General features: G+C 38.7%; 1 protein-coding gene across 3 annotated transcripts in view; it reads left to right on the top strand.

Moving 5' to 3' along the window:
• Positions 1-8,469, top strand: part of LOC141012456 (terminal nucleotidyltransferase 4A-like) — a 9,683-nt gene extending 1,214 nt beyond the window's left edge. The window contains exons 2-12 of one of the 3 annotated variants that reach the window (XM_073485941.1): positions 77-200; positions 2,268-2,314; positions 3,111-3,231; positions 3,341-3,448; positions 3,532-3,660; positions 4,312-4,525; positions 4,765-4,882; positions 4,991-5,094; positions 5,219-5,400; positions 5,548-5,685; positions 5,861-8,469. In XM_073485941.1, coding sequence (XP_073342042.1) covers positions 77-200; positions 2,268-2,314; positions 3,111-3,231; positions 3,341-3,448; positions 3,532-3,660; positions 4,312-4,525; positions 4,765-4,882; positions 4,991-5,094; positions 5,219-5,400; positions 5,548-5,685; positions 5,861-6,307 — 1,732 coding nt within the window. In that variant the 3' untranslated portion in view covers positions 6,308-8,469. Of the gene's footprint in view, positions 1-76; positions 201-2,267; positions 2,315-3,110; positions 3,232-3,340; positions 3,449-3,531; positions 3,661-4,311; positions 4,526-4,764; positions 4,892-4,990; positions 5,095-5,218; positions 5,401-5,547; positions 5,686-5,860 lie in introns of all 3 variants that reach the window. The other 2 variants (XM_073485942.1, XM_073485939.1) reach the window with 2 other exon arrangements.
• The last annotated feature ends 8,688 nt before the right edge of the window (positions 8,470-17,157 follow it).

The raw sequence follows: 17,157 nt of genomic DNA, 5'->3' as shown, positions 1-17,157 counted from the left end.
ACCCCTTTTCTGGCCATTTTTTAAAGTGTTTCAGTCCATGATCCCAGGTGTCCTGTTTCCCTTGATTTCCTTCCAGTCTTCATGAAGAAATCATGGACTTTTTCAACTTCATGTCACCGCGACCGGAGGAGGAGGCCATGAGAAGAGATGTCGTGAACAGGATAGAAAGTGTCATCAAGGACTTGTGGCCCTCAGCACGGGTGAGTGTCCGTAGGATATGTATGTATATATGTACATGTGTCTGTGTGAGCACTACTCCACTCTGGCCCACACCACATATAAGATGTGGAAAGAGCCAGATGATTCAGACACTTTGAAGTCAATCATGTCAGAAATTGATCAGTTTAAATATGTCTCTGTTGAAACCGGGTCAGAGGAAGGATGATTCAACTCTGGTCACTTCCAAGATGGAGGTAAGTGGTGTTGTAGTGGACCGCTTTATGTTGAGGTGGTGTTTACGCCCATTAAAACACATAAGGGAGACGTAATGCCACCACTGAGATGAATCACCACTTCTTGGACACATTGTCCACACAGTGATTTAGAAAGAATGAGAGTCATTGCAAGGCTGTTGTAGTGGATTTCTTTAGACTGTACAGGTGTACTTGATGAATTGGTACCTTTTTTTGATAGTATATTGTTCTGCCTTCTGACTGATCTCTTGGCCACGACTGTCAAAGGAACATGGTGTACAAACCCATTTAAAATAAACTATTTTTTAAAAATCCACACAGGTTTACCCTTTTTTTTGCAGTTTTACTGATTATCTCTGGGTTTTGCTTGTGCCAGCCACCAACCCTGGTGCTGTAGCAGATGTTTTAACCTCTTATGAGCCTAAGTGAACCAAGACGATACAAACATTAGTAAGCTTTTACAGCCAGGAGTCACATTTACACACTTTAAAACACATTTTAGAATTCAGTTCTACATCAGAATTTGAAGTTGTTTTTACGATTGGCATTTGTCATATGTACAACTTTTAATAAGACATTTATTTCTTGTATTGACTTTTCTTCATTACTCTGCAAAGCTGTCTTGCACCATGTAAATCAATGTTACAGTCTGTTAAAGTCAGCAGGCAGTGTGTATAGAAGTTTGCTGCACTTAACGTATGCTGTTTGGCCACGCTGTACACAGTCAACAGCCTAGTTTATACTGCACGTCCAAACCGAGTTGGCCAGATGTAATCATCATTCATGTCACTTGCATTCCTGAAGTAACATTACTGAATTATTTTTCCATTGTAGGTTGCCAAAAGAATGCTACTTTCTAACAAATAGCATTTTTCTTGGTTCACATTATAAACATTTTGAGCTAATCATGGCTCAGAAGTCCCACTGGACCTCGCTGAGGATTTGAGTTGGGTTTTTGTTTTTTTTTCTTGTTTTTTTTTCTCTAAAACTCATTTGGTGTTACTATTCCAAGCTGCGGCTATACAAATGGTTCCAGACCAGAAAAGAAGTTGGGTTTTTTTCAACATTAAAAGACATAAGACCACAGTTGGTAATAATATCTTCAGATATCAGAAAATGATACTGGCTGTGTCACATTTGACCAAACAGAAAGCTTTTTACCGGTATTCATATCTTAACATGTACAGAATTGAACTTGACAGAAAGACATGCACACAGAGACAAACTGAGTCACCTTGACAAAATCATCAGTATAACATAAAAATGTTTCCCATCGTATGCCTCCTCTGCCATCTGCAGTATTTAATCCGTTGTGTTATTTTGAGGGTTGGCAATGCATTACTAGCCTGTTTGAGCTATTTGCATATCGCTAGCAAGAATGCACGGAAGTCCTGCTTCCTTATTGGGCTAATTATAAGTGAGCATATTTAGACACATTTGAATAGAATGAATATTAACTCTATTGTTAAGTAGAGTTTATCTGTAAAGGTCAGATAGTTAGGGTAAAAGTCAAAGTTTCACAAGAACCATAGCATGTAAGAATGACTGAAGACTTATTCCATCCTGACCTGTTGCCTTGTTACAAGAAGGCACAAATGCACACCAGGCAGGAAGCTTGCTTTACCATCTTATTAAGTTCAAACTCACTATCATTTGTTTTCAAGCCAGAATGTGTATCAGGGATGAAACAAACTCAGGAGTAGAGCAGTGCAGCTACAATTGTAAGTGTCTCAACTACTGATACTCATAAAGGTCAAACAAGCTAAGGCACAAGTTATCAATGCTTGATAATGGTTCCAATGATGTGTTTGGACTTGAATCAGCCTTGTTTTCGTTTGTCCTGTACTCCTGCAGGTGGAGATATTTGGCAGCTTCAGCACAGGACTTTATCTCCCAACAAGGTAATGCATGTTTGTCTATCTTTATTGTATAGTCTGACCTTTTTAGATGGGCCTCTTTTTTTGAAATGTCTCATCAACATGCTAGATTATAGGAAGTGGGAGTCTCAATGTCAGAGCTTCAGTAAAAATGATACCCACAGTGTTCAATAGTGTAACATTGCATTGTACTTTGAACTTTTTGTCATATAGGTCATGGTGTCTGTGTATACAGTATGTTTCGCAAGGCCCTGTGTCATAGGGATTATTGCATTATAGAGTTAAGCAACAATGGACAGTGTCGACTTTTCAACACATCTGTTGTGCAAATGAACAGCAACATAACTCATTTCAACAGCTTCGGTTGGAAGTTATTTATCAGTCTGGCACTAATAAGGGATTTTTGGAGTGGGAGAATAAGGCATCTGCTAAATGTAATAATTGTTTCAACTTCACACCACTTTTTTTTTTTGACTAAACTTAATAATCAACAACATATGGATTAAGATTTAGGACCAGGTTTTCAAGTTTGCAACACCATGAACTAATTTCCTGAAAAGCGTCTTAAATGGAAATATTTGTATAATTATGCAATGTCCATTGAGAGGTGGTCGAATACTTTTTGTCCTGTTGAAGAGGCAAATAGATATTGCTTCATTGCAGCCTCCAATTTTAATCACCATGTAATCTTTTCATTTACATTTACATCTAGGGCATTTAGCAGCCACTTTTGTCCAAAGCGACTTACAATAAGTACATTTGTCACAATATAAAAATTTTTTTAATGAACACTATAAGTACTTTGTGTTTTTGTTCTTAGTGACATTGACCTGGTGGTGTTTGGAGAGTGGGACCATCCCCCACTGCAGGAACTGGAACAAGCCCTGAAGAAACACAATGTGGCAGGCTCATATCCCATCAAGGTCCTCGACAAAGCTACAGTAAGTCACCAGGAGCTGACTTTCTGTTTTTACCTTAGGGACCCATAGAGGTATATTTAGAACTTAATATTATATATGAAATGTGGACTTTCATCTGACCTGTCCTCAGGTGCCAATCATCAAGCTTACTGACCATGAAACTGAGGTGAAAGTGGACATCAGCTTCAATGTAGAAACTGCTGTTAAAGCAGCACAGTTCATCAAAAGCTATCTTAAAGTAAGCCTTTGAATACTTTACATACATTTTCTACACACTGCCTTTTTTTGGTTGTCTCTAATGTTTGTCTTCCTGTCTTGTAGAAGTACACTGTCCTCCCACCCCTGATCTTTGTCCTGAAGCAGTTCCTACTGCAGAGGGATCTGAATGAAGTCTTCACTGGAGGAATCAGCTCGTACAGCCTCATACTAATGGCCATCAGCTTTCTGCAGGTACACACATGGATGCAAGCTACATCGACAATAAATGGTTGCCTGTCTATGTAAAAAAAAAAGAAAAAAAAGAAATGGCATTTTGTAATCGGATAACTTTTTTGTCAAATTAACTGAAAAGATCTCCAATTTGGCATTGTGGTTAGGGCTGCAACTTACTAGTTATTTTCATAATCAATTAATCAGCCAAATAGTTTCACAATAAATTGTTTAGTCTATAAAATGTAAAAGGAAATGTTTGATATTCTTGCTTGAAAAAAATATTTTTTATAATTTTACTATTATTATTGAAACAGTTGGAAGTTAATTTTCTTTCTGATTTATTTAAATTAATATAAATCTTACAGACTGGGGCCTTTTTAAAATTGTTGCACCTGAAGTATGTGAATTACAGTGAATGTTGATACCCTACTGGTGGCACCGCCAAAGTTGAAGAGGTCAGTGAGCTCAGTGATGCAGTGTTAACTTGTGTTTTGGATTAGAAGTAGTTCACAAAAGTAATGTTCAATGCTACTTGACAAAAATAACAAAATACTACACAAGCTAAATGTTTTCTTGCTGTTTGGTCCACCAGGAAACTGATTCAGGCTGGCTGGATTGATTTGGTTACAAACTGTAGGTAAAATGTTCTCCCTATCCCTCTAATCATAGTTACACCCTCGGATCGACACGCGGCGTACCAACATCAACCTGGGCTTCCTGCTGATCGAGTTCTTTGAGTTGTATGGCCGCGACTTCAACTACATGAAGACTGGCATCAGGGTGAAGAATGGAGGGGCGTACCTGTCCAAGGAGGAAATGCTCAAGGCCATGGGGAGTGGAAACAGGCCATCCATGCTCTGCATAGAAGATCCGATACAGCCAGGTCAGATTGGGATGTTGATTTTTTGTTTTGTTTTGTCTTTGTTTGACTGCCATTTAATCATGTTCTGTATGACTGTATTCCTTGATATGACTGACACTAGGATAAAATCAGGCTCTTAAGTACTGTACTTTTAGTGCATTTCTTTTTCATTTCATTCCCAGGTTGTAGTATCCACCCTACTGTATAAAGCTGTTTGAGTTTGTGATCTCCATATATTTCCCATTTTGTGATCTTCACAGGGAACGACGTGGGCAGGAGTTCATATGGCATTTTGCAAGTCAAGCAGGTGTTTGACTTTGCCTACATGGTGCTGAGTCATGGCGTGTCTCCTCTTGCACGTGCTTACCCCAACAAAGAGTATGACAGGTTGCCTTCATTAATTAAATCATTTCTTAACTATTTCAATGTTCTCAGCTTTAGTTTGACGTTTGGCCTGATTATGGACTGTATTTGTCTGTGTTACAGCACTTTAGGGCGCATCATTAAAGTCAGCCCAGAGGTGTTGGCCTACAGGGACTGGACGATCAAGAAGTGGGGGGCCAAGCAGTATGCTAAGCTGGAGAATCACGGTAACTTTGTGGCAAGCTTGGGTTTGCATCTACTGTTCTCAGAAAAGGGACAAATGTTTACCCATCTTAAGAGTCACATTTGTAGTGAATTTAACCCTCAAAGTCTTATTCTCTTTGGTCTTAGATGTGGAGACCTGTGAGCAGGACCTTGGCAAGCTGATGCTGGTTTCTGTGGAGGATCAGAGAGACTCTTCCTCCCCTCTCAGTGCTGACTCCCCTTCACCTTCTCCAGTCTTCCCTCCCAGTCCTCAACACCATTCGTCATCATCATCTGCATGCTCGCTCTCCTCCTCCGGAAGTGACATAGTAAGGCCAAAGGATATTTTATCTATTCGAACATTTGCTATGAGTGAATCGTTGGTTCTCACTTGTTCACAACAATGTCAGCAGCATTAAGTGTTAAACCATTACCCGTGACTTATAATTTTCCCTATCTTTTATTATCTTTTCCAGGAGTCTGATTCTCCTCCGAGCAGTAATGCTGCTATCCAACTCCACCCTCTCACCCTGGCCTCAGTCCACTCAGTAATCCAGATGGCTACTGAACTGAGGGCAGCACATCCAGCGGGCTTTATTCACACCACGCCTCAGGTACGGTAATGTGTCTCTACAAGTTGCAGACGACACACAAACCTTTTTTCCCCTTATGTTTTTAAATGAAAATTGACAGTGAACATAAATTAAAAGTAAAACATTCCCCTCTGTCTTTCAACAATGCAAAAACTCACTCATGGTAGAATTCTAATGCCACACTTCTTTTTTCTAGATCCAGATGTCCCTCCCAGAAAACCTAACCATCCCCTCTCTCTCTAATTACCAGTTCTACCACGAGAATCCACCTTCAATAAGTGTTGTGCACCGTCATATGGCACAAGCTGCACAAGTCTCCCAGCACACCAACTCCACAAGCCCTCTCCCCAGTCCCCTACACCAGCTCCACCACCCTCAGGTAGGAGGGCAGCAGAGCCACACCTACACCATGAGATCCAACTCCCACGGCTCACTTGAGCCACACAAAGGTGGCTTCAAGCACAACCAAGGTGGCGGCCTCCGAGGTCAAAACCACTCTCAAGGTAACTTCAGTCCCCAGCGGCGGTTCGTTCCCCAGGGTCACAACACGGCACCAGGTTTCAGGAACCAGCCGCAGTACAACCGTAACACCTGGCGGCGCAGAAAGAGGGACAATCTTCCTGCCCTTAACCAGAGCAGATGAAAGACTGGAGCTGCATGACTCGACTGGCATCGGTTTTTTGAAGGCCTCACTTAGACCGTCATGAGTGTTGGTGTTGAGAAGGTGTGAATGATTCATGATACACCCGTTTTTTGTTGGAGGCTCTCAAAAATGCACCTACTTCATCCTGGAATTCACAAGTCAATTGAAGTAGTCTCCCAAGGTGTCAAATGATCGATCTCTAGCATTGTGCAACACTCAGTGATGCTACAAAGGTGAAAGAAGTATATAAAAGACCCACAGTTGTATCAGTACTCCTTCTGTTACATCGGCCTGATAGTAGACACAAGCCCTTCCTCTAAATTCGATGCACCACCAGCACAGTCATGGAGGCGATTTAAGAATGACTGACTGATTCCCAGACTGGGTCTTCTCACCTGTGTCACTCTCCAGCTGCTAAAAACTCTTAAAAACTCTGGCTGGTTGGCTGAAGAGTTTAGTCGAGTATTGAGTTTCCATGCAACTTGAACAACTAAGAAAGCAACGTCATGTGCCATAGTATTGAACTGGTTTGTCAAACCTGGTCTGTCTTGAAGTTTTGACTCTTATTGGGCCTTTTGATCAAGTTTGGGGCTCATTTGGTCTTCTGAATGCAAATCCCTATTGGCTATGCTCTTGATTCAGAGCTCTTACAGCTTGGACTATCATCTACAAATTGTACTCTGGACTGAAGCGAAGCACTACCTTTCTACCTATGCAGCGCAACGCTGACTTGATGTTTTTGGTGTGACGGCACAAAATGGACCTTGTCTCAAGTGCTTAAACTGTGATGACTTGTTTGAATGTACCAAGTGTTGTCTTTTTTTTCTGTGTTGGTCATTCTCTTTCGTTCTCTTGTTTTTGTCACAGAGGGATTTTTTGTTCACATTGGCACTATTCTGTTTTGTTTTTGTAAACATTACCACCTTATTTTTATGTTTGTTGCATATGTGCAATAATGACTTGCTTTTATTTAATTTATTTCACATTTTTAGTTTTTATGGGGCTCTCCCCACTATAAGTTTGCTTTTTTATTTCTAGACTACATTGATCTGTGCAATAGATGGATTTAAGGGCCTTGAAGGAATGTGTTTGTGTGTATGTACTGCTTCCCAGCAGAAGGGGGAGCTATGGTATTGCAACATGAGAAATGTGCCAAAAATCCCATGATGCCAACATTTTACTCATGTTTAATTTACCTTCGCATTATGATCACTTGAAATTTTGCCAACTGCCGGTCCGAATGTTTTCCATCACTAGTTCTCATTTTAAACATATCACTCTATTCAGTAGTTTGACTTTTATTTTGGTGTATTTCCTCTTGATGGACTACAGGCTGTATTGGGGAAATGCACCTTTACAATGTTCCTTCATCATTTCAAAAAAAGTTGGTGCTACTTATTACCAGCAAAATGCTTGTGTTTTGCCTTATATCTCCTTTGATTCTGTTAAAGCAACAGGTTAACTGCCTTCTTAAATGACCAAATTTGCCCCTTTTCCTGTATGTAGCCAGCTTTCTGTATTAGCTATTGGTTTCTATAAGCACTGCCAGGTTTACTTGGCTTTTATTTTTTACATGCAGCCTGTAGGTGTTTGCTCCAGGAGTAGAGTCCTACTGCAGTCAATGATTGTTAACATTAGCATCATTTCACAGCTTTTTCTTTTTTCTTTTTTTAATTCAAAGGTGATCATTTCAAACCGGTTGTATATGAGATTGACCTCTCCATATTTAAAGTCGATATTTCTAAGACAAGGTTTCAAAGCTACATAATTTACACAGCAATCCATAAAAGGACTTGAGCTCGGGATGTCACAGATTCACCATTACAGGAGTTTGGGTAGAGCCATGAGCCATTAACCAAACCAAAATGTTGTGAAGTCCTATGTTTCAAACGTCTGTGATTATTGGACCACCCTGCATACCCAACTGACCATCTACTCAACATGGTATGTTAGCATTATCCCCTTGTTGTCACTGTGGCTTTTATTAGGCCAGCTAGAGGATAATTGATGGGTTGTCAGCTAATATTCCCACGAACCAAATCCCCAGCTCATATGTGTGTAATTAAGGATGGGTTGTGTGTAAATGACTGACATATAGATGTATACCTTGTTTTTTTTATGTAAGTTTTTCTATTTTTTTAAATAAACATTTTAAAACTCCATTTCCAGTTTTGGTGTGTGAATTTTGTGCTTAGAATGTGTTATGTTCACTCTTATGTTGGCCAGTACATTGTAGCTTCAAGGGGAATTACAGTATCTTTAAACCTGGGCCAGATATTTGCATGTTTTGATATCTGAGTGATTCATACTTACCAAAAGTTTTGGAACCAGCAATAGCTGCTACATTATCATTTGGGGCTACTCCATTAAAGTTACATCCATTAAAAGTGCTTGTTATGGACGGTCTGAGGTTATTCTAAGGGTCTAACAGCATTACTGAAAGGATTCCTGTAGAGATGGACCTATTTGTTAAATGATAAGATCTGATTTGTAACCAGAAACCCAAGCCTCAGTCAAGGAGAAGTCTTGCTCTTAAATCCCACTAAGTTGTTTCAGTTGTTGTCTGATCTAGATTGTCAAAATCAGTTAAATAGTCAGTCATGACTTTGGGAATTAATGCTGGCAGTTCCTTGAAGTAAACTCGACTGACTCTTTACACCATTGTCTTCCTGCAACAAAACCACCTCTTGCAAGATTTCAGAGCAAGACTTCTTCTTGAGTAAGACTTATTATTTAATGAATATTAATGAATATTTCTATACAATCAGATGCAAAAGAGGTATGCTGATGCAAAGCATGAATGTTACCTGGGTTTGCTGAGAGGAAGTTTTCAACTTGTGGTTTATGAATATATTGTTTCCAGTTGGTTGTCTCCTACTTTCTTGTTCACACCACAACTAGACTTTATCCAATTCAACTTTACACTCCATTAATGGTCCTTGAGTAGTCCTATGTAGCATTTTTATGTAATTCCTCATGGTATCTGATGGTGGCACTGGTGGATCATTGTTTTTTCTTAGCTGTGTTTAATCCATTACCTTTCAGACTGTGGGGAAGTGCAATGTGACAGAGGGGAGGGTTTAAACAAAATCACTCCTCCAGAGGTTCAATCATCAGAGGTTGGTGTGTGGAACCACTGTCATTTTATTCCAATTAAAACCAAGAGAAAAAGTGTCCTCACTGAGACCCCTTTTACCCTTTCTTGACTCAAACTAGCTGACTAAAGCACAAGGAAATTAGATCCTGCCTCCTTGTCGTCATCCACTTTCTTGAAGCTGTCTTCATTGATGATTAAATAGAAGCGATACTTTGGCACAGGCTATTGTTCATAATATTGTTAAAAGCTGGCTCTTTGTTCCTGAGGGACATATTAACCAGATTAGTCGGGCGCGGCTGGACTGATCCCGTAATGAAATTCTGCAGACACAAATGCACATGTGACATGCACACACACACACACACACACAGTCTTGTTGGTATTCAGATAAGAAATCCAGTTGCCACTACACACAGCAGTTGTCTGTACAATCTTTAGTGTTGCAACATGATGTGTGTCAAGTCATTTCATGTATATAATCCAAAATCACAAATCACATTGTCTCAGGGGCTTTAAATCTGTACAGTCTACAACACCCTCTGTCTTTAGATCCTCGATTCCAGTAAGGAAAAACTCCCCAACATATATTTAAATGTATTTTCATCTGCACTGGATGAAGTGCGCACAGGGCCTATAGGGAAAGAAGAAGCAGCCTCCACCCAGCAGCCTCTTTGTGAAGTATGCAGTTGGGAAAGAGGATACTTCACGAGGGCTTGTTTTGCTCTACAAACGTACAGAATCATAGGAGTGCCATAAAAAAGACACATTTGCACCCGAGACACTGGGGTTTGTGTCCCATATGAAACACATAGTTACATTGTAGAGTTATTCATGTATGCAGGAACTGTATGAACATATTTCCAAATGAGAACTTTCACGTGAACACAAAGTCTGAGCAAAAAGCTCGAGTTGCCGAGCTGATGTGATATGATGTTGAAACATGGCACACGAAAGTAAATGTTGTGTTGATGGTAGCATGCATTTGTGAAATATATTTCACGGCTTACATGATCCGTTTCCTTTGCTCCTACTTCTCACTCAAATACCAGAAACAACTGTTTGTTGTTTAACGTTCTGAGCGATAAAATGCAAAACATTGCATTGCATTGCTCCCACAGTCCGACTTGACGCATCATGAACACACCACAGTCGGAAGAATGACTTCCAAACTCAGGCAGCGAGACCATCTGAGGAGCACATGAATGCAGCATCAGATTGGGCATGACTGCCGCCCAAAGCCTGTTGATTGAAAAATCAATCAACGCCATGGGCGAAGGGAGAGAGGAGGTGTGGCCAACACGCATGTTTGTTTTGGTCTGACATGCTGGTGCTGAACTGTGACTGCTAGTGGTGCTCTATTTGGCATTAAGGTCCTTTAAAATAATAGCAATAGGGAAAACAACAATGAAATGTGAAGGGATAAAAGTAAAAAATAAGATTAAAAAATACAGAAAAAATTGAGTAATTCATATGTAAAAAAACATTTCCAAAACTATTTAAAGATATATATACAGAAATTAAAAACAATCAAAAAAATGTTTAACTGTCCTTATATTTCCACATTTTAATTTACTTATTATTTCTTAAATTATTACACCATGACTTCATACACAGGAACACAAGATCACAATCAAAAATTAGCAGTTGAAGAAAATAAAATGATCCACAGTTTTTGAAATAAGAACTTTATTGTGCTGTAAAGTATCCACCTTCTAAACAAGTAGAGAACAGAATCTCTGCTGTTAACACTTCTCTGTAACCCGGCTGCAGATGGAACAAATATAACTTTTTCCATGCAAATCAATAGGCCTACAAGTGTGAGAAAACCGGACGTACTGAAATAAACAGAGAAAGTTCTTCAAAAGACCTTCCTTCTGAATCCCACTGGCATAAAAAAATAAAGCTCCCTGAAGAAAAGGTCAGCAGTTTTGCCTTCAGGCTGTTTGTGGCTGTCAGTGTCTTGACAGTAGAAAATTTGCATCTCTGTGTATTCAAGTCCCACGCAAAGGCCCTCCACCGTGCGATGCGAGTCGGTATGTGGACATAATTAGTGTTTGCAAACAACATTGTTCGAATGACAGTCAGTGAATTCCAGGACAAAGGAGATGTCAGTTAAGTCTGAAGTGTTATATTGTCAACAGACTGTGTTAATGTATTCAGACTGACAGACACTGTTGTAAATAAATGTCATTTCTCAGTGTCCTATGTTTCTTCCCCAGGCCATGACAGGTTTTAAGTTTTTTCTGCAAACGTTTAGTTCTCAAACTATATTAGGTATTAAATACGTCTAAAAGTATATTTCATCCATTTAACAGCGATTGACTGTAATCAATCTCCTCTGTAAGGTGACACTGTTGAAAGAAAATATATCCTACATGACACTGCTCACAACAAAGTCTGTATCATATCTTGAGTAACTGGGTCATGATAAAGAGACATTGCTGTCGAGCTTTTCAAAAGTTTTTTTTTGGTTGTTAGAGCACCACAAGCAGAGTGCCATGTAATTCCATTATACTCGAAAGAAAGCAGACACCCCTATGGCCCATATCTCCAAAACTCTACAGCTCACACTGAAACAATCTAGATGAATTGCATGAATACCACCAGAGGTAAGTGGTAAAATATGTATTTTTTGTTTGGGGTGAACTGTCCCTTTTACTTTTTAGCTCTGTTTTAGTCTCCACCGACTTCTGAGTGATACATAACTGCACATTAGCAGCCAAATGCGCAACTGTGTTCATAAGCTCGCTGCTTGTTTCTTGAGAGCTTCTACTCACTTAAGGACAGCCATGTGTTGCTGCTGAAGACAGGTTGATGAGAGCGGTAAAATGAATCAAACCAGGCCATGAAACTAAAATGAGGAGCTAAAAGATGCCAAAAACACTGTTTTTATTCGATTTTGTTGGAATTTCAATTTTTCATGAATATTTTAAAGAAAAATCACAATTTCCCTTGAAAACATATCAACATTTTTTCAATAGCTTCCAAGTCATTTTACCCTTTGACTCAAAATCGAGGCCAAAATGTCTTCTGACACTGGTTGAATGAGACACTTTATATTCGATTTTGCTGGAATTTCTATTTTTCAATTTCTTCAATAGCTCCCAGGTCATTTGAGCTATCGACTCAAAATCAATGGGCAAATGTCTTGTTATACTGGTAGAATTAGACACAGCAGTTTTTATTGGATTTTTAGTGGAATTTCTTTTTTTCATGAATATTTTTTTCAAAAAAATCACAATTTTTGGCGAATACACCGCCCAATTTTTTCAATAGCTCCCAGGTCATTTGAGCCATCGACTCCAAATCAATGCCGACATGTCTTGTTATACTGGTAGAATGAGACACAGCAGTTTTTATTGGATTTTAGTGGAATTTCTATTTTTCATTAATATTTTAATGAAAAATCATCATTTTTGGCGAATACACCGCCCGATTTGTTCAATAGCTCCCAGGTCATTTGAGCTGTCAACTCAAAATCAATGGGCAAATGTCTTGTTATACTGGTTGTTGAGTTGAGCTGAAGGCCACGCCCATCTCTGCCTGAGTGCATCAGGTTTGGGTGTGTCTCCAAGCTGAAGGCAGCTGATTGAGGATACCAGGTGAAGACGATCTGGAAATTAGGGGGTTTAGAGGCACTCACCCACAGGACAATGAGGTGTGAGCAGTGTGTGAGAGAAATGGTTGGAGAGTCTGGACTTGGGAAAAGGAGACTGCAGGACTAAAGCTTGGTTCAAAGAAGGAAGAAGGAGCCGGTGAGCTTTAAGTTAAGTGTCTGTGCTGCTTGCATTGGGGTTGTGGGCTGTGAACTAATTATGTGATGAAATTCAGTTTAAAATGTAAAGTATTGAATAAGTTATGTGATTAAAATGCAAGTTAAAATGTTATATAGTTAATATCATGTGGGTTGAAAGCACAGTTAATAAGGTGGTTTATTTTTAAAAAGTATTCAAGCTAAAAGTAATTTGATAAAGTGATGTGTTTATTTACGGGAGTTGAAAGCTGACAAAGTTTGGGAGGTTAAAATCATCATTAGATAGTGCTTTAAAATGTATTTAATTTATTTTGGGGGTTTAAGTATGGGTAGTTTCCACTTATTTTCAAGATTGATTTCAAGTACCTTTTTAAAAATTAAGTAGTTGATTTTGGGTTATGTTGATTGATTATGGATTCTTGGGTTACATTTTTCTTGACCTTCTATTTGTGTTTGTGTTTAAGGTTTTTCACCTGTTATTGGCCTTGGCAACTTTCAAATAAAAGAAAGAAAAGAAAGAAAGCTGAATCTTGGTCATTGAGTAGAGTAGAGTGGTAGAATGAGACACAGCAGTTTTCATGAATATTTGAATGAAAAATCAGTATTTTTGGCGAATACACCGCCCGATTTTTTCAATAGCTCCCAGGTCATTTGAGCCATCGACTCCAAATCAATGCCGACATGTCTTGTTATACTGGTAGAATGAGACACAGCAGTTTTTATTGGATTTTAGTGGAATTTCTATTTTTCATGAATATTTGAATGAAAAATCACCATTTTTGGCGAATACACCGCCCGATTTTTTCAATAGCTCCCAGGTCATTTGAGCCATCGACTCCAAATCAATGCCGACATGTCTTGTTATACTGGTAGAATGAGACACAGCAGTTTCTATTGGATTTTAGTGGAATTTCTATTTTTCATGAATATTTGAATGAAAAATCACCATTTTTGGCGAATACACCGCCCGATTTTTTCAATAGCTCCCAGGTCATTTGAGCCATCGACTCCAAATCAATGCCGACATGTCTTGTTATACTGGTAGAATGAGACACAGCAGTTTTTATTGGATTTTAGTGGAATTTCTATTTTTCATGAATATTTGAATGAAAAATCACCATTTTTGGCGAATACACCGCCCGATTTTTTCAATAGCTCCCAGGTCATTTGAGCCATCCACTCCAAATCAATGCCGACATGTCTTGTTATACTGGTAGAATGAGACACAGCAGTTTTTTTTTGGATTTTAGTGGAATTTCTATTTTTCATGAATATTTGAATGAAAAATTACCATTTTTGGCGAATACACCGCCCGATTTTTTCAATAGCTGCCAGGTCATTTGAGCCACCGACTCCAAATCAATGCCGACATGTCTTGTTATACTGGTAGAATGAGATACAGCAGTTTTTTGGGGATTTTAGTGGAATTTCTATTTTTCATGAATATTTTTTCACAAAATCACCATTTTTGGCGAATACACCGCCCGATTTTTTCAATAGCTCCCAGGTCATTTGAGCCATCAACTCCAAATCAATGCCGACATGTCTTGTTATACTGGTAGAATGAGACACAGCAGTTTTTATTGGATTTTAGTGGAATTTCTATTTTTCATGAATATTTGAATAAAAAATCACCATTTTTGGCGAATACACCGCCCGATTTTTTCAATAGCTCCCAGGTCATTTGAGCCATCGACTCCAAATCAATGCCGACATGTCTTGTTATACTGGTAGAATGAGACACAGCAGTTTTTATTGGATTTTAGTGGAATTTCTATTTTTCATGAATATTTCAATGAAAAATCACCATTTTTGGCGAATACACCGCCCGATTTTTTCAATAGCTCCCAGGTCATTTGAGCCATCGACTCCAAATCAATGGCGACATGTCTTGTTATACTGGTAGAATGAGACACAGCAGTTTTTTTTGGATTTTAGTGGAATTTCTATTTTTCATGAATATTTTTTCACAAAATCACCATTTTTGGCGAATACACCGCCTGATTTTTTCAATAGCTCCCAGGTCATTTGAGCCATCGACTCCAAATCAATGGCGACATGTCTTGTTATACTGGTAGAATGAGACACAGCAGTTTTTATTGGATTTTAGTGGAATTTCTATAGTTCATGAATATTTGAATGAAAAATCACCATTTTTGGCGAATACACCGCCCGATTTTTTCAATAGCTCCCAGGTCATTTGAGCCATCGACTCCAAATCAATGCCGACATGTCTTGTTATACTGGTAGAATGAGACAGCAGTTTTTTTTGGATTTTAGTGGAATTTCTATTTTTCATGAATATTTGAATGAAAAATCACCATTTTTGGCGAATACACCGCCCGATTTTTTCAATAGCTCCCAGGTCATTTGAGCCATCGACTCCAAATCAATGCCGACATGTCTTGTTGTACTGGTAGAATGAGACACAGCAGTTTTTATTGGATTTTAGTGGAATTTCTATTTTTCATGAATATTTTTTCACAAAATCACCATTTTTGGCGAATACACCGCCCGATTTTTTCAATAGCTCCCAGGTCATTTGAGCCATCGACTCCAAATCAATGCCGACATGTCTTGTTATACTGGTAGAATGAGACACAGCAGTTTTTATTGGATTTTAGTGGAATTTCTATTTTTCATGAATATTTCAATGAAAAATCACCATTTTTGGCGAATACACCGCCCGATTTTTTCAATAGCTCCCAGGTCATTTGAGCCATCGACTCCAAATCAATGGCGACATGTCTTGTTATACTGGTAGAATGAGACACAGCAGTTTTTATTGGATTTATTGGAATTTCTATTTTTTATGAATATTTGAATGAAAAATCACCATTTTTGGCGAATACACCGCCCGATTTTTTCAATAGCTCCCAGGTCATTTGAGCCATCGACTCCAAATCAATGCCGACATGTCTTGTTATACTGGTAGAATGAGACACAGCAGTTTTTATTGGATTTTAGTGGAATTTCTATTTTTCATGAATATTTTTTCACAAAATCACCATTTTTGGCGAATACACCGCCCGATTTTTTCAATAGCTCCCAGGTCATTTGAGCCATCGACTCCAAATCAATGGCGACATGTCTTGTTATACTGGTAGAATGAGACACAGCAGTTTTTATTGGATTTTAGTGGAATTTCTATTTTTCATGAATATTTGAATGAAAAATCACCATTTTTGGCGAATACACCGCCCGATTTTTTCAATAGCTCCCAGGTTATTTGAGCCATCGACTCCAAATCAATGCCGACATGTCTTGTTATACTGCTAGAATGAGACACAGCAGTTTCTATTGGATTTTAGTGGAATTTCTATTTTTCATGAATATTTTTTCACAAAATCACCATTTTTGGCGAATACACCGCCCGATTTTTTCAATAGCTCCCAGGTCATTTGAGCCATCGACTCCAAATCAATGCCGACATGTCTTGTTATACTGGTAGAATGAGACACAGCAGTTTTTATTGGATTTTAGTGGAATTTCTATTTTTCATGAATATTTGAATGAAAAATCACCATTTTTGGCGAATACACCGCCCGATTTTTTCAATAGCTCCCAGGTCATTTGAGCCATCGACTCCAAATCAATGGCGACATGTCTTGTTATACTGGTAGAATGAGACACAGCAGTTTTTATTGGATTTTAGTGGAATTTCTATTTTTCATGAATATTTGAATGAAAAATCACCATTTTTGGCGAATACACCGCCCGATTTTTTCAATAGCTCCCAGGTCATTTGAGCCATTGACTCCAAATCAATGCCGACATGTCTTGTTATACTGGTAGAATGAGACACAGCAGTTTTTATTGGATTTTAGTGGAATTTCTATTTTTCATGAATATTTGAATGAAAAATCACCATTTTTGGCGAATACACCGCCCGATTTTTTCAATAGCTCCCAGGTCATTTGAGCCATCGACTCCAAATCAATGCCGACATGTCTTGTTATACTGCTAGAATGAGACACAGCAGTTTCTATTGGATTTTAG

This window comes from Pagrus major, chromosome 17, assembly GCF_040436345.1.
Source record: "Pagrus major chromosome 17, Pma_NU_1.0".
Classification (NCBI taxonomy): domain Eukaryota; kingdom Metazoa; phylum Chordata; class Actinopteri; order Spariformes; family Sparidae; genus Pagrus; species Pagrus major.
Note: the sequence above shows the minus strand (reverse complement) of the source record. Positions and strands in the feature narration are given on the sequence as shown.